This window comes from Crocodylus siamensis, chromosome 9 (genome assembly GCF_052110815.1).
Source record: "Crocodylus siamensis isolate JL-2025a chromosome 9, ASM5211081v1, whole genome shotgun sequence".
Taxonomy (NCBI): domain Eukaryota; kingdom Metazoa; phylum Chordata; order Crocodylia; family Crocodylidae; genus Crocodylus; species Crocodylus siamensis.
In genome coordinates, this window is record NC_143403.1 from 3,645,098 (window position 1) to 3,667,779 (window position 22,682).

Sequence of the window (22,682 nt, forward strand, 5' to 3'; positions counted from 1 at the left end):
GTCTGTAAATCCTCATATGCTTATGAGAATCCCCAAACTGAATCATCTTCCTCTTTAGACGTGGCTGCTGCTTCAACTTTCTGCGTCACCTCTGCACTCTCTTGTTTGCACTGCTGCTTCTGCAGGGCCAGGTACCAAAGCTGAGAGCTCATCGCATTTTTATGCCTGCTCTAGTCGCATACAACCAAAAATTCAGCTAAGGATTACAGAGGCATGGGGGCATCCTATGTTAGCCATTCTGTGTTTGTCTTCTTATACCAGCAGCAAAACTTGGAGAGTGGTGAGGAATCCTGTTGTTGGGCTTGTGGCACTGAAAGATTTCTGCTGTACTTGATGATTCCCCATAAGATGGTGGTGCTGATGGCAAAGCAGAAAGTAGCTTTGTTGGAAAACTGCCCTTGTGCCATTAAGAATAAACTCAACTAGATGCTGTGCTGTCTGGTATGAAAACAGTAGTGAATTTGGCTTAGCTTCTGAAAAATGTTTGTCCTTGGTTTGTGACCAAATATAGTCTGGATTGATCTCTGCGTGAAATCTCTTGGAATGTCAATTTGTCCATCATTAAGAGTAGTTTTAAAAACTGAAGAAGCAAATTGCTGAGATCAATTCTTGAACAAGGGATCCTGATTCTCTCTTTGGGAGTCTCAGACATGACAGAAATGCCATAACAAAATGATCATAATCAATAGCTTTAAAGATCCAAAAGTCCACTTGCCTGCTTTCAATTCTGGAGAATTCTAGTAGGGCATGGGTTGCTATTTCTATACTTGAAAGATAGCAGTCCATTTAACCTTTACAGAAAATGTCCTCCTGACTTAACAGTATTCTTGTTTATCCACATGTATTCGCTAAGGATTTTTAAAGCAAAGCCCACATGCTCACATGTTTCTCAAAGGTAGAGTTTAAAAACAAGCCGAAATGTCTTTGCACTTCAAGGCATTTACTCTGTGGCTTACTATGGGCTTCAGATTTGATGAACCTGCCTCGTTTGGCCAACCTGTATAGTATGAGTTTAGTCCACTGATTGTTATAGAAAATATACCACATCCCTCCTCTCCCTGCTGCCCCCCCCCCGCCAGTGATCCTTCAGTACCTGCCTTTACTTTCCTGACTCTCCTTATTTTCAAATGTCTGTTGAAGTCTGTCTAAGCTACTATTTAGCAGTGTGGGATTAAATAGCACTAGTGAAATTTATGATTACAAACCAAACAATTTCAAGCAACATCCAGGCAGTCAGGGAAAAGATTAAGTACAGATGTTCTGGACAGACACATGACTACCTTCTAGACTGTGGTAGCTCAAATATTATTTAAAAATGTTACTTTTGGCTGCACTCACAGCACTTGTATATGATATCAAACCTGTTTTTCCAAAAACAGTATAGCCTTAAAAGCATAAAGAGAAAGCAAGTTATATATAAATGTGGATGCTTTTTTCTTTCATCAAGCTTTTTCTAGGTCTGTAGGCTTGACCGTCCATACATGTATGAAATATGTTATTCTTATTTTTTTTAAGAGCCTATGGGTGCAAAAATTTGCTTGGTTAGAAACCCTTTTTTTAAAAAGACGTCCATATCCATTGATATTGCACATTCTTGAAATTGTCCAAGAAAAAGGAAATCACAGTAAAAAATGTCATTTAAAGTCAGGACCAAGATTTTAAGTCCTTCATTTTGTGCTCATACTCCCATTTGCTTGCTAGCTAAAATACTTTGTTTGGAACAGGTCTGAACTTTGCATTAGTTCTGTATCATATTTTGTTCCATGTCAGTTCCAGTACTTTTGACTTGAGAGTGGATCACATAGCAAATGAGTTTAGCTGATTAAGACATGTGGGTTAAATTCATTTTTTACCAAAAGAACACAAATAATTTGGCCTTCCTGGGAGGAAGTGACTGTTAGTTCTTGAGTGTACAAAATTGAAAGCTGTGAGTGAAGACGATTACTGTCTGGAAGAAGTGAGTATAAGTAGCGGAAATGTATTTCCCAGACAAAGACTGTGAGTTAAGAGAATTTCTGAAATCCGCAGTATAGACATGTGTTTATAAGCACTTGAAAATGACTGTTGGGCTTCCTTTTTATGATCTGCATCTTCTGATCCACTCATCTAGAGAATACCTCTGCTTTGCTCTGTTTTTGAGATTAAACTTCCTAACACCGGTGGCACTGTGATGAAATTTCTCTTCAATATTCAGTATAGAGCAGGGGTGTTTGGGCCAAACCCAGCCCCTGGTATCATGTCATTTGGACCTTTTGGAAGCCTTTTGGTCCAAAACTTTGGCAGCAGGAAAGGGAACAGTGGCACTGCTCCCTTGCTGTCAATTTTTTGGGCTTGTGGGGAGCCTCATGGGCCAGAGAGCTTGGCCCTGTCCATGAGGGTGGCACAGGGCTTGGGGCCTGATCTTGGCATGCAGGGTCCAGTCCCTTGATCCTGAGATGTGGGGCAGTGCCAGGAGCACCAATCCCCTGATCGTAGCCAGAGGGGCAGGATGAAGGAGGCACAAGGACATGGCCCTGTTCCTGGGTCACAGGGGTGGATGCTGAGGGCCATCTGGGTGTATTGTGGGACTCTGGGCATGTAGCGGTAGAGTGGGGCCTTATCCTGGCATGCCGTGTCTAATCTATCCTGTGGGCCAGCCCTGCACCACTCATTTGGCCTGTGGAGCCAAAAAGTTGAGCATCACTGTACCAAAACTCATGCTTTGGTACAAATGCCAAAGTGTTTCTGGGAACAGTGTAGGACTATCTGTTTGTTCAAGCTTCTGTAGAGTCCTTTTGGTATTTGTAAGAGAGTTATGCATATCATTGCGAGCCTTATTAATCTGCAAGTTGTTGATGAAGATGATATCAAGGCAACCGTGTAATTGGCAAGAGGCATCCAAGTAAACTTTTGAAAAATAAAAGAAGACTAATGTGAAAATGTGTGTGCCCATGTGTGAAGGTCAAAGTTTAAAAATCAAAGCCACAAAAGGATAATACTCTACCAAAGTGGAGGCACATTATACTAAAGGCAAAACATATAATCCAGTTGGTCATGCGCTACCAGACTCTCAGTAGGGTACACAAGGTGTTTCTAGAAAAATGTCTTTGCCTGGAATGACGGCCATATGAATGAGGCTTGTTTTTTGTAGAAAATTGAACTTTTTGTAGAAAGTTGTTAACATGAATACAAACTAGGTTCTTTTGGTATGTCGTTTTCTTGTCCATACTCTGTTCTTTCATAAATTGTAACTGAAATTGGGATTGTAGTCATACACACTGGGATTTTTTGCTAGTTCAAATGTGGTATTTGAATAAGGAATGCCTTAGTTGGAGCACTTTTGATGTTACCAGTTTAAGATGCACATTTTCCTTTAAGTAGTTATGTCCTTGTGTTTAGTACTATTAATGTAACTGTCCTTTGTATCTGCTTTTTATTACTTACAAAATGTGACATGCTACTTGACTTTGCTGTTTGTGGCAAGCTCTAAACATCAGACTGCTAAAACAGGTGTTTCTCTACACGGATGTAAATGCTGGTATGGACAGTAACTCTAGTAGTTTAATTGTTCTGTTTCTCATGTGATTTATATTCGCTTCTGCAGCTCTTGAGTAACAGCAAAAATATGTTCCTTATGCTTAGTGCAGCCTAAAAGGTACATATTAGGCTTTAAAGTCTGGTTTGATACAGTCAGCTGTTCAAGTTTCCTTTTTTCACACTGAGTAATTTTTCAACAAAATATGATCTTGATGGCAAGGTCCCAGGCTTCAAGGCCAAGTGAGTTGTTCTGTCATGCAGTATCTTTGGGAGATTTAACAAGTTGCTTGTAATTTATTGTAGTAATATTTTAAAGTCGTACCTTCAGTCTGCATCTTTTGTAAATGCATGACACAATGTTAAAAATGGCTGCCACTCACAAGACTAAGAAATAAATTCTAGTTTTCCTGTTGAAAAGTTAATTGTTGTAGGCAGGGGCCAACCATCTTGTAAGCAGGTGTAAAGTTAACTACCTTGGAAGCCTAATAAAGCATGTGCACAGTACGTGTTTCATACCATGTGGATTGCAGTAGGCAATCCAGATTTGCAAATGGCTGCTAACAGCAACTTCCCCAGACTGGTAAAAATATAATAAAATGTGTGTAACTGCTTAAGAAGAGAGTAGTAATGTTATGTTGCTTAACTGATTTTGAAGTACTCTTCATTCAGTAGAGGAAAATAGACCGTTCTAGAGTTACCACAGCTTTATTTATTATGGTTTTTTCCAGGTCGCTCCAAGATCCGAGACCCCAATAAACAGTGTCAGTAACAGTTTGGAAAATGCACTACATACATCAGCACATTCCATTGAGGAGTCGTTACCCAAGAGACCATCAGGGAAACACTCCAAAGGTGCGTCCTGACTTCTTTTGCACAATTTCCATCCTGTTGGAAAAGGGGGAGAGTCCTCCTTGCAGCAAGCAGAGAGAACTTTGAAATCTTGATCCACAAGTGGAATTGTGCTTCTTTGCTAATCAGTTGGTTTTAGCAAGGATACTATGCTGTAAATGGAGAATGGTCATTAGATCTACCAACAGACAATTAGATGTGCATAGTAAGAGATGTTTATTACTCGGCTGGAAGGTTATCAAGAATGTTGCTTACAATTTTAAATTCCTTTTTAACTCTTGTCAAGTATGCCTTCTTAATAACTAACCATCTCTTATTTTCATGGTGAGCCATATATCTTGAGTTTCTGTGGAAGTAGGCTGTTAATATTTTATAGAATGAAAAATGTTATCTGGGGCAGCATGGCTATTTTTCTGTAGAGGAGAGACAGCTGTTGGAAGCACAGCGATTTCATTTTTCTCTTGGCTTTCAAGAGGACATTTTAGAAGAATGTGTGTGCATTGGGAGGAGGGGGTAAAGGGTAGGAGAGGCGGCCTGCCCCTTGCTAATTCTCAAGTCTCCATATTGATCCATAATCTTTAGTTGTTGAATGTAATGCTGTATTCCAAATGGATGATACATGCACAGACCTTTCGGTATCCAATGTCGTCTTGTAAGCATATCTCTCATGTTGATATCATCAGTTATTTAAAAATTTGCTCGGGAATTTTGATGGTGAGTGAAGTTAGCCATTAGTGCGCGCTCTGACCTTTTTAACACGTGGAAAAATGATACGTTACCACGGGCATAGCTAACCTTAAAGTGGCATAGGAAAAGGTTTACAGCACAGCAACCAGACTTGTTATTTAATGATACGTTGCATAATGACACAACCAAAATGTAGGTTTCCTGAAATGTTGAGGTGCAGGAGTGTTGTACTGCTTTCCATTACCACACCCATGGGTTTGTCTTATAAATTAAAATGCCTTTAGTTCATGCCTTGCTGGTTTAAAAGTATCACTCCAGCAGTTGGCTTTTATTGCAGTCAGGGAAGTATGTGACCCAGTGTTGTGTTGGGGCATTCTTTGAGCTGTGGAGCTAGTATTATACTTGTGTAGAGCTGCTTCTGTAAACGGGCTTTGTAGGATTAATAAAAAATAGCTCTGTATAGAAAGATTAATGCAGGTAAATTACCTAGTTAAATTTTAATTAGAGGTAGTATTTTTCCTTCTAACTTTAATTGGACTTAAAATGTAACCATAAATTCAACGAGTCATGGACTGTGTAAGTAGTTGAAAAGTAAGAAGCTGGGATTTCATTACTGGGGCAACATCATGCAATAGTTAGGAGTGACCTTGATTTTCTTGGTTTTCCTCTGCACCTGTATTACTGTTTTGCTGTTTAACTCATTTTAGATATCCCTCTCGCTCCTTCCCATCCTGCCATTTCCCCACCCACACCACTCCAAGTTTGTCAAATGGATTTAATGCTGCTTGGAAATCCTTGATCAAAGGTGCTTTTAAGTGTGACATTATTTATTTGCAGAGATGGTGAAACCAAAGCAGCTTGGAATTAGTTGCACATTCTAAGCAAATTGGCTTGACTCTGCTGGAAACCCCTATTGTGTGATGTACCCAATTATATTTCCAATAGCTCCAAGTAGCAATGTGTTTACAGCAGAATAACAGTGTAAGGAACTCTTTCTTCAGCTATCAGGACACAGAAGAAAAATGCAGCGCTAAGCAAAAACCTGCCAAAGATTGTAATTTCCCTCTGATAAAAATAGGACTGGGTTCAGCATTACATATTTTTCATTCTTGGACCATGGTTATTATTCCAGTACTGACTACGTGCCAAGATTTGTTATGGTACAGAGTGAAAAGTAGTTGTATTTTCCTCTGTAAACTTGAGAACAACCAGTTTGTAGGGAGTATGGTCGTCTAATTAATATTGCAACGGTCGCTTGGAATCACTAGTTGAAACCAGGGAACAAATGATTTTATAGTTAGTAACTCTTGTTCTCTGTTAAAAGAGATTGTAAACTGTTTTGTGGTTAGCCATCAACAAAAACAGTTTGTTTTGACCCTTCCTCCATGTGTGGAGGTGTCTACCAAACAGTTTTGCTCCCTTCCTTGCAGGCTGGGGTGGAGACCCAAGTCTGACTGCCAGCCTGGATCTGGAACAGCTCAATCTCAAACCTCCCAGAGTTTTCTAACTTAATGAGTGAACAGATTGTGGCCGACGGGCCTTCTTGTACCCCTCCGGGGAGCTCTGTTTTCCCGGTTGGTAAATATTCTCCTTTCGGACCGGTCTGTCTCCGCGGGTGTTCTTCTCCCGCATTGCCAAACCCCACTCTCACCTGCCACGACTTGGTGTTTCCTTAGTGGGGCGGGGCTAGTTCACGGGTCCCTCGGTGGCCTGGGCTTGGCCCACCGGTTACACACAGGGCTCTGCCACCCCTACACCCCAGCCTCACGGCACCTCTGGGCTCCACTTCCCCGAGCCAGCTCCACTGCTTCCGCCGGCTTCTACCCCGGCTTTCTTACTCGATACCACTGTACCGCTACCTTATGGTCAACCTCCTCACAGTAGCCTCCACCGGAGCCTAATCTGCACCCTCTATCGATCCCTCGCCACAAGCCCTGCACCCAGTGCTGCTCTCCCCCTGTGTAGTCACTAACTACATCGCTTTCCCTCCACCAGATCCTAATTAGCCTGGAACGGGAGGGGAAGGGATTCCCCCTTAGTGGCCCTCTGGTTGTCCCACTCCTGTTCCTTGACCTGACATCCACGGGTTTTGGCGGCAATCCTGCCCTGATCTCCCTTCAGCCCGGGGATTCTCGGCCTTCCGCCCCTCTTCGGCGAGCCCCGCACCCACCATCGCGGAACTTACTTCTGAGTCCTCGAACTCTTCCTGGATCGTCCCAATCCTTCGTCGCTCACCCAATCTGTTGTTCCTCGCACGATCGGACATCGTCCCTGTCGTCAGGCTCCCAGTCAGGGTTGCTTCTGCTTCCTGTGCTCCTGTTCGGCGGGTCCTGTCCCCGGGATCCTTTGCCGGCGATTTCCCGGCCCGCCACACAATCCCCAAGCCATCCGCCGCCTCCGAAGCGACGGCCGCTGTTGTTAAATCTCCCGGCCAGCGTCTGACGTCATTGTCAGCTGCCGGCCACAGCTGTACATAGACGCAGCTGACGAGCCGTGCGGGTTCTTCCTCCGCTGCGGCGTTCCTCTCATCCCGCCTTTCAGGTAAGTCTTCCCGGCTTCTTCGGGTCCCGGGACACAAATAAAGGGGCTTCCTGTTGTGGTAGAGCCTTTGAGGTAGGGAACTACCCAAAATGCTGATTTCCCTAATTGGATGCTGCCATTTAAACAAAACAAGTTTTGTTAGTTAGTTTTGCCTACTGGACACATCCAGCATCAAACCCTTTCCTAAAGGGACATTTTTTCTGGGACTGGCTCTTTGTTCTTCTGTCTGGGACTATGGCTGAGTTGCTAATGTTCTTTGTTCCTTTTCCATTGTGAAATGTGCTAGGGCTGGGCTGCCCCAGCTACGGAGAAGATCCTGAGCTCAAAACGAGACCCAGCTGCCAGACTAGTCTCCCTGCAGATGCAGCTTCTAGCCCCCTTAGCTGGCACAAGGGTCAGGTTCATATCAAGCCAAGTCATATCAGTTGGCATACTGATAAAACTTGCAAATGATTTCAACCTTGGCTAGTAGAAACTTGGAAATCCAGGTGGTGCGTGGTCATATGTGGGATACCAGGATTTTTCTTGGTTCAGAAATTGTCAGGAGGTTTCCATTCGCCCTGTCATCTACCCTTTGTTTTCAGCTTTGTGTGCTCAGAGACAGAAACCTTGCTTTATTTACAGGAGCCCCAGGCACAAGAAGGGTGATTCCACTTTTGTCTCCATTTCATTAAGATCAAATTTTATGTAAAATTTGATTAAAATGTAATGAAAACTTTGGTTTGCAGTTTGATAAGCTGTGTTGTTGCAATTCTGATAGTTTTATCTCTCGCCAAAGATGTTGATAAATACCTTTGTATGTTATGTTGTTGAAAATGGGAATGATTCAGCCCTTAGGTGGATAACACATGCAGGCAATGAATGGTATTGCGCTGTCATGTGACATGGTTTAGCAATGCACTAAACATGGTCAGTGACCACAGCATATTTTCCAAAAGCACAATGGGATAAAGTGCAGTAGACCAGATGTTGAAGTACAAAACAAAGACTCTTTATAATATAGGCAACTTAAAGTGCAAAACAGACAAAACATGAAAACTGTACTCATAGCACTTTTGCTTCTCTGAAGATTTATCATACTATGTTTTGATGTCTTAGCTCCTGGAGCTCCCTGTAGGAAGAGTTCTCTTTAAAGATTTATACAGTGCAATCCAGTGTTGCAAGCCTATATAGGTGTCAGTGCTCTGACTACTATTTTCCTTTTTATACAGTATTGAAGTTGGCTTCTTCCACTGTCAGCCAGTTTAATTTTCCAGGAGATGGAAGAAGTCCACTGCCTTTTGATTATTTTTCCCTGCATTCAACTCTCACTCAATTCCCACCACTAACACAGGAAAAAAAACACATGCCTCTTAATGGCCCAGCATAACTTCAGGTGAGGCAACTGTGATCTTAGCAGTCTTTTGTGTAGTCAAAGTAATTTGCTGGTCCACTAACCTAACTCCTCGCCTGCATTTTGTCTAAACCAGGGGTGGGCAAAATGTCATCCAGGGGCTGGAGGCCATTCTATCCAGCCTGCGGGGCCCCTAAAAAAAAAATTAGAAAATTAATATTAATCTGCCCTGGGCTGCCTGTTATGTGGCCTGTTATGCCGAAACTCAGTAAGCCTGCCCAAAATAGTTGCCCGCCCCTGATCTAAACAAGCAGTTTGCATCCATCTTGCACAGTCTTTGTGAAGTTTAAAATGGGGGCATGAGGCCTGTTCTCTAGCTGTTTACCTAATACTCATATCAGCAGGCTGAAATCAATAGTAAAAGGTGCAGGGCTTTTTCTCTGAGTACACCGTGTCTACAGAACAAAAACTGTATTACTTGGAATTAACAGCAACCACTGCAAACAACTACGTTATATCTGTTGATATAAAGAATCTGTGCCTTTTTCATTTCTGGAAAATATCAGTTTAAATGCTTTGTTTCCTCAAAGGTATACCTTTCAGTTCAGATTACAATCAAAGGTAGCAGTCCCTCTCAGATGAGGTTCCTTTTTAGATTTCTTTTTCTCGTATAATCATGTGAGACCAACAATTTACAGTTCTTAGCTTTTGTATGTGTAGCCAGGCCTCAAACTGTGGTTCTGATTTGTTTCAAAATTACCAGTAATTTGCTCAAAGACAGTGAAATCTAGGATTTTGTTGCAAGCCAGAATATTTGCAGGCAGACTGACATTGGAATAGTGTGGCTGCTGAACCTAAGCAGCATCCAGATAACTGCCAGTTTGAGCCCTGCCCTTGGCAGCCCTCTGAGCCTGCTGGTTGCTTGCTACCTAGATGCTTGCAGGGTCGACTACTTGAACTTTTGCTTTGAAACCAAAACTTCTGTTTCTTGATATTTTTGGGTGGTTCTATAATGTTATCTGTGTTTTCATTTTTATGCACAGGTTTAGCATGCAACTAAAAAACAAAAAAGACGACAGCACTCTGCAGCCAAAAATAGATGTATTGCACTAATCTGGTTTTGGTATCATGGAAATGGAAACGAGTGAAATACTAGTATTAACGTGAATGTGTGAGAGGATATAAGAAGGCATGTAGTGGCTTCCTGGCCTTTTGTGGGCTAAGGTCAAGTGTATGATCTCTCTTGTGGGATGTTTTGGAACTAAGTCACTGCTCCTATTGGATAGTCTCATGACCGAAAACATCATCTCGGTTGTTTAGTGCTTTCAGGATAACGCAGGCAATGGTGCGTGTTGTCATTATATCACTTCAGGTTTTCTCAGTAACCTCAATTATCTGTTATTTCATCATAGATCTGCTTATGGGTTGCCAAGTAAGCGGGATTATTTTTGCAATTACTTTCAAGGTAAAACCTCAAAAGAATGGAGAATTTTCAGGAACTAGAAAGTAAATGTGCAACTGATTTGAAGAGGTTGTGTGATTGCTGGAAAGTTCTAAAGAGAAGTTGCATATTAGTGATAATCAAGACATCTGAGTGAGGAAGTGAGATGAAAAACTGCAATGGAGTTTGAGGAAGAATTCAGATTCTTTGGGAATAACAAGAAGAATTCATATTGCAAGAAAGAGGAATGTCACTTGGGATTCAGTGACATTCTTTACCAAACCTTAAATGCTAAAAATCTGAATGAATTAATGATTGGAGAAGGAAGTATGCATACAATTAAATTGCATTCAGCAAGAAAACTTTAACTTTTGCTTTGGTAATAACAGCTTTTAAGATTTCCAAATTGTCAGCAAACAAAATCGTTATTGTCTATTGCTTTATTTCTGAAATTAGAGATCAGTCCAGTTGTGACACTTTTTGTTAAAGAGGACAAAATACAGGGTTCCCAGAGCAGTGATGAGCTGTTACCATCTGTGGCTTTAAAAACAACCATGTACAAATTACTTCCTTTATCAGAGAGAGAGTTCTGAAGATGTCAGTCAACCCTGTTTCCATTTTAAGGTTCTGAAACAACATTAAATAAAAATGCAATGCAGTGGTTTTTCAGCCATTTTTTATTTGACTTGCCCCTCAGTAGACTCAAGGCAGCCCTCAGAAAATGCCAGTTTTTGGTTTTTACTCTTTATTATTTTACTATAGGAAAGTAATAGAAAATTCTTCTGTTGCAAAGAACTCAGAAGGGCCATCTCAGGTCAGCATATTATTAATGCTATGGATTCCTACTTGAAATCTTTAGGTTTATCCTGTGAATCATGTTTGCATGCCTAACAGTACTAACATTTGGTACCCTGGAAAAGACCTCAAGTCACCCAAGATGCCACAGCACCTTGGTTGAGAATCACTAATGATAAACTGTTGGTTTTCCTCAGATCAGAAACATGGAAAATTTTGATTTGGCCTTAAATTAAAAAAAAAAAATTGTCCTGGGAATGAAGAGTTCCCTGTGGCAGTGTACATACCTTTTTATGTGTGCATGCGTAGAAAAGGTTGCAACCTACTGATAAAAACAAGTGTAGAAATTACCACTTTGAGCTATTTGGTGGATCATATTTATCTGGCCAGAACAGAAGTTTTATGCACCAAATATGTGTAAGTACTGAATACAAACCAGTCAAGTTCAGCAAATTGGTAAGTTATTTGAAAAATTGCATAATATTATAGTACACATTTAATTGAATTGCTAGATTTCTGTGATGGGATGAGCTACACAGAGCCTTCTACTGTAATCTTATTTTGGTACCAAATTTTCCTTGGAGATCATTGGCTGTCTTTTTCCTCTCTTGTCCTTTTTTTATCTTCTCACTTCTAAGACCACCTGTGCCCCCTTTCACATCACCTTCTCCCCTAAAAAATGCATATGTACACATGCACCCACATGCATATTCCATGTGCATTTGCAGCAATATTCTTTCTAGCAGTGGAACTCAACAAGTTTTTTCTTCCAGAACTGCTTGACATTTGGCTGGTTACTCAGCATGCCAGAAGAGGAGGATTACAAAGCATATGCTCTCAAACCATGCTGGTTTGGTATCCAGAGTTTGCTGCTGCTTCTGCACCATAATGTGGATATTTTTTAAATAAGTGTATTATGACATTTACAAAATAGAATTATTTAATATCTACAAAAATATGAGGTCATCTGTAAGATTAAATACCTTTTTTTAAGTACTGGCATGTTATAATTCACAGAGAAATTCTGGGCTAGGGACAGAAATTACACACAAACTGGTATAACTGATTGGAAACCAGTTCAAATCTGTAACACAACAGAAGTTCAGTGCACATAAACTGCTTTCAAAATGGCTGAAACTTGTTTAAGATAAACCTGGATGGATGTAGTATTAGACTGAACTGATTTAGGTTAAATCAGTTTATGGAACTTCTGTCCCAGATCCCTTCTGTATTCAAGTTAACTTGAAATCCCCCACTTTCCAGGATGCTCTCCACCTCCCCCGCAAACTCCACCTCTTGCAGGGGGTATGGGCTAGCCTTGGCCTAAGCTATCTGCTCCAGCCGAGCAGGGAGGCATGCTCTAGTGCCTCCTGACTTTTGGCCTTGGCCACTGCAGACATATAGCTGCATTTACAGAATCAAAAGTGAATGTCTATTCACTTACTTATTGGTTCAGTCCACACAGCTTAGACTGACCTGTGAAGATTGAATTGGTTCAGCCTCAGGCTTTTTGACTCTTTGTACTAGCCCTGAAGTTTTAACCTGTTGTATACAAACTCTGCATCATTATTATTCAGATACAGTAAAAGCTGTGTTATCTGGCATCCCCTGGGAATGGGGGATGCTGGATAACAAAATATGCCAGTTAATTGAATGGCCCCAGCTGCTGCTTCTCACGCTGCGTCTGGGACATCCCCCCACCTCTCCTGTGGTATTGCTGTTCTGCTTGCAGGGCCCTATGGGCCCCGCGAGACAAGGAGGTGGGTCCCACACAGCCTATTATGCCCCCAGGCCGCTAGGGCTCGGCAGTGCAGGCTGTTTTGCCCTAAGCAATGGGGGCTTGTAGAAACTAGAAGTGCACTTCCAGTTGCACTTTATCTTACAAGCCGGCATAGTAGAGCATGCCAGCTTGTAAGATGCTGGATAACAGAACTTTTACTGTATTTATATTTGTTCTGTTTTGCTTTGTTTTGTTCTTTTATCTGTCTTTATGGTTGAGTACGCATGCATACACGCACGTCTTCACACACCCTCCTCCCTCCCCACAAATTTGGATGTAGAGCTCACCAAAGGCATTACTTTGCTGCCTTATTTATTGGCCCTAATATGCCAGTTGTTTTATAAGCACCAAATATTTGGAGTTCATCCTAGCTATTGAATCCAAGGATTAGTTTACTCTTAAAAATATTTTGCCATTGCATTTTTTCCCTTTAGACTAAGCCTAGTGTGTATTAAACAACTGTTTGAGGCTGATATATAGCTAAATAATGAAATTCAACATTCTGTAGAGTTCAGCACTTGAGTTCGGTTGAAGCCAAAAATTTTTAGCCACGGGCTAAAGAAAACTGTTCAAATCCTGCTTTAAACAAGTGAGTTGCTGTTAACAGCTTCTTGAAATGGGCTTTGAATAAAAAAAATTGCAATTCCTTTTAAATCTTTCCCCATACAACTCTTTCATATACATAAGAATAGATCCTCCATTTTATGTCTAAGAAATCTGAGGTGTGGAGCTTAAGTCAGGGTGGCAAGCCTGCAGCACAGGTGGTACAGGCAGCCTCTGTGGCACAGCAGATTGGAGAGGGGACAGGCATCATAGTGGCAGACAACAGGAAGCAAAGGGCAGGGCAGCAGATTGGGTGTGGGGGGGGGAAAGTACAGCAGATGAGTCTGAGAAATGGTGTCAGAGAGGGTGCAGGGCTAAATTGTGGCACACCTGCCAAAAATGTTTGCCCCCACTGGGTTAAATGACTTGCCTAAGAATGTTGTGAGGGTGGGAGGTGCCTAATGCTAAACTGCACATCTGAAAACACTTGGAAAGTAGTACGTTCGCATGGCTATTGTCAGTTTGAGGATAGTACTAAGGACCTGCTCCGACAAGGTGCTGAGTATTCAGACTCACTTAGTCAGTGATTTCAGTGGGAGCTGAAGATGCTTGAAAAGTAATCTATAAACAGGCTTGGCAAGAAAAGGGAAAGCTCCAGGAATATGTAGTAGCAGCAGCATGTGTCTACTATGTAAGTGCAGTAGGCCTAGAGAGCTATCTTTCCAAGCATGCAGTTGGACATGAGCAAATCTTATTAAAAGTATAGTTTTTCCATTGCTAACAGAATCTTAAATGAACCCCTAATACCACTTGTCCTTTTCCGCAGCCATTCAAACATAGAAGTGGTACTCTGTAAGCTCATACATTTCTCAAGTTTTTCGTAGTAGCTAGGGTCAGGAGGGACCTGAGCAGATCATGTAGCCTGACCCCCTGCCACAGGCAGGAATGAATGCTGGGTTCACAAGACCCCAGACAGGTGATCATCCAACCTCCTCTTGAATTTGCCCAAGGTAGGGGTGAGGATCACTTCCCTGGGAAGTTGGTTCCAGATTTTGGCCACCCTAACTGTAAAATATTGCCTCCTGATTGCTAGCCTAAACCTGTTCTCCATCAGCTTTTTACCATTGCTCCTTGTTGTTGGGGTAACCGAACACCGAGTGTTCGGGCCCCAAGGTCACGGTGGGCCAGGGCGGCAATTGGAATACGAACAGGTGGGATTAGCGGCGGTGGAGTGTGAGCTGTACGGGAAGTTTAAACAAAGATGATTTATTTACTCACGCTTGGGAAGCGGAGGCTCAGATATTTCTTCAGTTACAGTATAGCGAACAACAAAGGGGTCTGTTGGCCCACGGGGTTCACTAGCGAGTTCTTGCTTTCTACCCCCTGAGGGATAGGTGCGGCTGCCTACTAACTAGTCCCAGGGCTGGTCAACAGCTCATGAACGGGATAACAAGCAACAAAAACTGTAACATAGTGAATCGAGGAACGGGGTCGTGACGCCAGTCCAAAGGACAGTCCGTAAACCGAGGTCGGAGATGAGAAGCCAGAACGAAGTAAACCGAAGTCAGAATTGAAGCCAAACAGTCGTGTAACCGAGATCGAAAAGACGAGTCGCTCCACCCGCCATCCACAGCCTTTGCTTGCGCCTCACAGTCCCTGCCGTCCGCGGCCTTTGCTCACAGGATCGTTCTGTCCCTGGGAGACAGTCCCTGCAAAGGCGGCCTCTGCTCACAGGATCGAGCACACTCTCCTCCGAAACACACACACACACTACCTCACCACACCCGGGCGGCGGCTCACAAACCTTTTATAAGAATTTAGTGACCAATCAGAACGCTCTTTACAGAGAAATTTCTAGTCAAATTACATCATGCAGTCAGTGAACTGAGCATGTGCGTTAGATCAGATTACCTCATGCTCTGTGATTGACAAGCCTCCAGGTCACCCCGAGGGCACATTCTGGGGGCCTGGCTGTAGTTTCAACTCCCTGTGATGGCAGCACCAAACTTAAGATTTTTCCTTGACACTTGTCACCCCAGGTGGTGCTGGGGAGAAAAGGGATCTCCCTATTTGCTATTGATCTCACCTGATGATTTTGTAGGCAGGCACCAGGTCCCCCCTCAGCCTCCTCTTGCTGAGGCTGAACAGGTTCAGGTCCCTCAGTCTCTCCTTGTAGGGCCTGCCCTGCTGCCCTCTCACCAAGCTGGTGGCTCTCCTCTGAACCCTCTCCAGGATGGCCGCATCCCTTTTGAAGTGTGGCGCCCAGTACTGGACGCAGTACTCCAGCTGCGGCCTGACCAAAGTCGCATAGCGGGGGAGGATCACCTCTCTGGACTGGCTTGAGATGCATGACAAGGTCTGGCTGGCCTTGCTGGCTGCGGTCTGGCATTGGCGGCTCATGTTCATCTTGGAGTCAATGACGCCAAGATCCCTTTCTGCCTCTGTGCTTTCAGGAGGGGAACTCCTCAGCCTGTATATATGCTGTGGATTCCTTCTCCTAAGGTGCAGCACCCTGCATTTGTCTACATTGAACCCCATCCTATTCTCATCTGCCCACTTTTGTAGTCTGTCTAAATCTAGTTGCAGCCTCTCTCTCCCTTCAAGTGTGTCCACCTCGCCCCACATCTTAGTGTCATCAGCAAACTTGGACAGCGTGCTTTCCACCCCTCGTCCAAGTCGCTGATGAAGATGTTAAACAGTGCGGGCCCGAGGACCGAGCCCTGGGGTACCCCACTGCTCACATCTTGCCAGGTTGAGTACAACCCATCCACCACTACTCTCTGGGTGTGCCCCATCAGCCAATTTTTTACCCATCCAACTGTGCAGGCATCAGTGCCACAGTCATTTAATTTATTGATGAGGATGGGATGAGAGACCATGTCAAAGGCCTTCTTAAAGTCCAGAAAGACTACGTACATGGCGACACCATCATCCAAGGATTTAGTTACTTGGTCTTAAAAGACAATCAGGTTGGTCAGGCAGGACCTGCCTTTGAACCCATGCTGATTGCCCCTGAGCATGATCTCCCCTGCTGGCCCCCCATAGATGTGCTCCTTGATGATACTCTCCAAGAACTTCCCAAGCACCAAGGTGAGGCTTACAGACCTATTTTACTTGGGTCCTCCTTCCTCCCTTTCTTGAAAATTGTGACCACGTTAGCCAGTTTCCAACCCCCTGGCACCTGGCCTGATGACCATGAATGCTCATACAGCTGGGTAAGGGCTCTGTGATGACCCCTGCCAGGTCCCTCAACACCTTTGGGTGGAGGGCGTCTGGACCTGCGGATTTAAAAATGTCTAGTCCTTCCAGAAGATCCCTAACTACATCTGTGCTGACTGAAGGCCTGACAGAGCTATCCCCAAGATTGGCCCTACCTCTGGTAGGTGGGCTATCCTGGTCCCTTTTCAAGAAAACAGAGGCAAAGAAACTGTTAAAAATATCAGCTTTCTTGTCTGGCGTAGCCACAAGATTACCGGTTGTTCCTTAGTATTTGGTAGCAAGCTGTTAACCAGCCCATGTGTACGAAAACTATGAAGTGTCAGCTCCAGATCATTGTGCAGGGTTGCATGTTCAAATAAATTGCCAATCATTCCAGCAACAACTGTGGGAAGCAGACATGCACTTCCAATTATAATACAGGTGGCATGAAAGAAATTGGCTGTAGTTCATATTTTCTTTCAGAAGCTAGAACCAGAATCTTTCTTCTGGTTTTAGTTTTCTGAATTTACTGTAATGGGTAGTCTATGGAAAACTCATAGTATTGGTGCCACTTTTCCCAGCATATAAACTGTCATCAAGAAGGTCAATTTTGGACACTAACGTAGAGAATTGATTTTGTCTATAAATTCTGTGTGTGACTTGTGCTTTTATACAAGCAGTTTTAATGGGAATTTTTTAAACGTAATGGAAATATCTACACTAGGTCAGTATTCTAGTTCCTCTGCCTCGTTCTTTAAAAAAAATTCAGAAGATGCATTTAAAGTTGAAATGTGTTATTCAAGGTCTCTGTTTACTGTACAGATGTGCCTAATACTATTGCCAACCTCTGTCCTGATAGGTCTTTTGGCTTTTTTTCTTTTGTTTGCCATGGCCAGATACCTAAACAAGTAGAGAAATAGGGCTAGAAGGGACTTCCAGAAGTCATTTAGTCCAACCCCCTGCCTGAGGCAGGATCATCCCTATGCAAACCACCCCCATATACATCCATCCTCTAACCAATTAGCAAAACTATGTAGACAAGTCTGACAAAGCCACAAGACATAACCTAACCTGCCACAGGTAAAGTAGGGGGAGACGGTGGCCAATATCCTGCTGCTGCACATTTGTTGGGATTGAGATGCTTTTTTTTTTTTTTTTTTTAACTCTTGACTGAGATGGAAATTAGATTAAATAATTGGCCCTTCAGCAAATCTGTTTACAAATTATAGTCCTTTACTTTCCCTATATGAAACTAACCCTACAGTGATGATCGTAATAAAAGCAGGTAAGAGAACTGACACAAATGGCTTGTTTAGCATAGCTCCTGTATACTTCTCAAGGCATTTTCATGTCAAAGACGAAAGAGTTCCTTGCACACCCCGCTAGAAATAATCTGCTACTTGACACGTTTAGCTCAGACTCTCATGTTGAATCACTGTCTGGGTCTCTTGCTGTGTCCAGAGTTCATGCCTGTGAAGCTCCTGCTGTTGAAGCAATTTGCATGTCCAGGTGTGTGTCCTGTTGATCTGTGAGTAGCAAGATTCAGCTGCCCGGTGTTGCAAACCACAACTCTCCAGTAATCTGCATGCATGCAAAATTGGCTCAGGATGTGTTTGTGTTTTATTCCTTTCTAAGAAACGACCCAGTGCAGATGAAAAAAGCTTTAATTGGGGTAAATATCAGTCTTTCAGTAGCATAATCCAGACTACATGCTAGTCTGCATTTCTGTCTACCAGCCAGCTTCTGTATTGCTCTTTCAAGAAGCAGTTTATTGAAGGAAAACCCCATCCCTCTACTTAGATTTCCCTTTATTATGAATAAAGGATGGACTGTCATTACCACCCCTAGGATTGTCAAGACCAGGTACCCAAAAATTGTGGGTCAGGACCTGAAAGATCAAAATGTCATTTAAATGTAATGTAGGGTTTTTTTACTTTATTTCTTTGTAAATGTGAGAACTAGAAGCCTTTTAAAAAAAAAAGGCTGAGAGATCTTCATAATCAAACAAATCCCAGAATTGGGAGTCTAAGAAAAACCCCAAATACTGGAGGATTTGGGATAAAATGACAAGAGATGACCGTTACTGTGAATGAGAAACAATATATTAGGGGTTCAGCTAGGACAGCGGCTTTCGACCTGTGGTCTGCAGACATCTGGGGGTCTGCAGAGTATGTCAGAGGGGTCCATGAAAGATGACTGATCAAGCAAAAATATGTGAATACCTACATTTACCGTTCAGAAGGGTTTGCACTCGCATTTGAAATTTCGAAAGGGGCTGTACTCTCATTTGAAGTTTTTTAGGGGTCCACAAATGAAAAAAGATTGAAAAGCACTGAGCCAAGAGAATAAGCAGCAGCAGGAGACGCATTACCTCTAGTACTAAGCCTTGATGTGACACATTGGCCTGGTTTAAAAAAGTGGAGGTGGGTGGAGGGGAAACAGAACATTTCATAAATAGCTGCCTAGAGTGCCAGCTATTTTCTTTTCTTGCCCTGATATTACTGCAAATGTTTCTTTACTCAGCTTCCCCTTCTTCTTGGATGCCACAATGTCCTGCCTTCTATATATTTTGTTTTCTTAGAAGTGGTCACAATTGCACACATTCAGTATTTGGCATGACCAACAGATGGCTTGTGAGGAATGAAGAACCAATGTAATTTAGATTTCCACTGATGGCAGAGACCCTTTGCAAATAGTACCTCATAAATTTGACTGAAAGTCTTGCGCATTTAGAAGGAGAAGTCCATGTTTTGTCTTGTGTTTGTTTTACTAGTTCTCTTATTCTTAGGCCCAGGTGATGCCAGTAATGGGATTTACATATCAAATGTCTTGATGCACAGATCAAAACTCATAGGATGCTTTTAGATTGCAGATAAATAATCAAAGGGAGTTTAGATATGGAGGTGCCTGGGAGGATTTCAGTACAGAAGCCAGGAATCCTGGTGGTGTAAATGCAGCTCTACTGCTGAGAGTACTTGTCCTTGAAAAGGGATAATTCTCATTATGTAGGGGCTCACAGATAAAAGTAAAATACCCTGAAATAGCAAAGTCTTTGCATAAATGTTCAAGTGATTTTAGAAAGCGGCAATCACACGGATTACCGGTTTGCTTACGCAGGTAAAAATGGCACTCTTCAATCTGCAGACAAGGTGCTTTGGGCAAATCTGATCTCTTTTATTAGACCAGCTAAAACAGTTGGCAAAATCCTTCTCTGCAAGCTTTCTGGTACAAACACTCGTCTTCAGGCTGAGGAAGTCTTCAATCTGTGCATATACGTGCTCACATTATCCTGTTGTGCTGGCACATAAAGAAGTAAACAGAAACAGTTGTGCTACTGTCTGAGCATTAAGGAATATGGGGTTGGGATGAGGCGGAATAAATCTGAAGACCAAATCGGTATTAAAAAAATCAAAGCACTGAAATTTCGCACAACTGTTCTATTCTTTTGAGGTGAAGGAAAACCCATTAATTTGATTCCTCTTTTTACTGCAGATGACTGCCATTAGTGAAGTTTGAGAGCCACTAAGAAAAAGTACTGAATGAGAGCTAGGTGTTTTGTGATGGTTTATTATAATATTTTAAGCCAAGAATTTAGCAAGATTATAAGGAACTGGATATGCACATGAGTATCTGTAGTTGTTTATAGTTAAGTGCCAAAAAAAAATTGGAAGGGAGAGAGGGGAAAAAAACCTCACATATCAAGATTGAAATCAATCTTGTAACTACTACAAATTTAGTATTAAACCTTCATGGAAGGTCTTCATGGAAGGTCTAATACTAATTTGTAGTAGTTATGAGATTGATTTGGCATGCGCCTGCTTGTGCTGGGTTCCTGTCACCTTCCTCTGAAGCATTTCATGCTGTTCACTGTTAGGCATAGGATATTGCACTCGGTGGACTGTGCATCTGTTGCAGCGCAGCAGTTCCTCTGTCACTGGAGGAGAGAAGGAGCCAAGTAGTTGTCCTTAGCTCTAGAGAGGTGTTAAATATCAAGCTCCACCGTTTCTTTTGTATCTGTTAAACTGAAAACATGTTTGAATATGTCACTGCATGCAAAATGGTGCTCATGACCTAATGTCGACATGCTGCTCTTGATTATTTCACAAATTAAAAACATGGGGCTAAGCAAAAAGGTTAGTGCTTCATTTTCTTTGTGAAATTGCTCTTTAGGCCCCTGTAAAAGCAGTGGACTTACTGCATTACCTCACTGCCTAGACTGGATATATTTCATCAGTGTATCGTGCACATGCTATTTTTAACAATAACTCGGAGGGGTAGTCCTGCTGCAATTACATCATTAATTCACACTGCTGAAAGGAAACGGCATGAAGCACAGCAGCACCCTAGAAGGATGATCCTTCTTCTGTGCCTTTTGCCTCTGTGGACAAATCATTCAGTTTATCACTTAGATAGTGCAAGGATTGGCTGGGAATACTCATGAAGTATTTTGGCAGTAGTGTTTTTTTTTTTTTTTGTAAGCAGCCATGTAGGGATGAGCAATAAATAAATTTTGTCTTAGAAGCAAGTCTGGTGGAGGATTTTTACAATACAGCCTATTGTCTTCAAATGAAGTGGGCTGACTTTTGAAAGAATTGTTAGAGAGCTTTTTGATGGATATCGGGGAAGACATAGAGACAGGAATATAAAGTGTTTTTGGATCCATCGCTTTTATTCAAGGTATAGCAAAGTCCAGTGGTAAATATAGTTTATGGGCTCCACAGACTCTCTTGTTTGTTTGTTTGTTTGTTTGTTTGTTTGTTTTAATCCCATTTTCCAGGGATTGTGTTTTTAAGGAATAATGTATTAAAAAATCTCTCTTCCACCCCCGGCCCCCTTCTGAATTATCAGAACTGTTGAGGATTATTGATGTAATCTGCAAATGCTGAGTGTTTAACCCTAATTCCCCTGGTGAATTGTTGACCATCTCCTGACTAGCACTGGAAATGAGGAGTTGCTGTGTTTGAACATAAATACTTTTTTTTTACAGTTTTGTGCAAACTAGAATATTGGAGCCTAAGTTGTTAGAAAAACATGCACCTGCATGCAGTCAGCCTTGAAACCCAAAGCCTAAACATTTTGAATAGACATAATCATTGCTTTGCAAACAAAATGTTAGCAGCAAGATATTTGCCTCTTAAAGTTGTTCCTCAAATGTGGTATTTTTAAACAGGAGATAAACTGGATATTTGTATCAATGTTAAAACCATTTTCCCTCTGTAATCCTTAGAAAATTTTGAAGCCAACATCAAAAGGTATTTCCTTACTCCTTGCATTTCTTGGTTGCTTCAGTCTTAGGCCTGGATTCCCAGATGCTCATGCTGGCTTTAAAAATACACAAAATGATATTCTGATTTCTGCAGATATGGTGCATTGCTGCTCTCAGATAGCTTCCCCCTGAAGGAAGCTATCTCAACTTTGTGGTGATGACAAATTTGAAGTGAGTGCTCATGCTGCATTTTGTTGCTTAACTGGAAAGTTGCAACTCCTCCTTCATTGCTGCAGAAATTGTTCAGCAAAGGTTTCAGCAGCCTGCTTGCCATCTGATCTAAGTGATCTGGTGTTTTATCACCAGATTGCCCTTCAAGCCAAGGCATGCTGTCCCAGCAGCTGCTGCATTGTAATCTCACTGACGTGATTCCATGTATGCTAACATAAGGCTACATACTGCAAACCACAGATTTAGGACTTGAACATGCTGCAGATGAAAACAGAAATAATTTTCATGTCTTGATTGAAGAATTTAGGGACCTCCAAGCTTAGAACTTTTAAGTTGGCAAATCCTTTTTGGGCCAGATAAGATATGTTCATGTATTGCTTCAGATAATGGCATTAAATTATTTATTTTTATGAAAAATGAAGGTAACATTTTATATCAGTGGTTCTCGACCATTTTAGACTTGAGGCACTCCTGAATAGACTTAAGGCATCCTTTGGAAAGTGCCAGCTCTTCGTTTTCACTTGTTTTTTGTCTATGGAAAAATAATAGAGCAGTTCTTCTG

At 42.2% G+C, this 22,682-nt stretch overlaps 1 protein-coding gene across 3 annotated transcripts in view; it reads left to right on the forward strand.

Annotated features, from left to right (window-relative positions):
- Window positions 1-22,682, forward strand: part of ZCCHC14 (zinc finger CCHC-type containing 14) — a 72,038-nt gene that overhangs the window by 15,464 nt on the left and 33,892 nt on the right. For all 3 annotated transcript variants that reach the window (XM_090062217.1, XM_090062219.1, XM_090062220.1), the window contains exon 2: window positions 4,245-4,368. In XM_090062217.1, coding sequence (XP_089918343.1) covers window positions 4,245-4,368 — 124 coding nt within the window. The remainder of the gene's footprint in view (window positions 1-4,244; window positions 4,369-22,682) is intronic.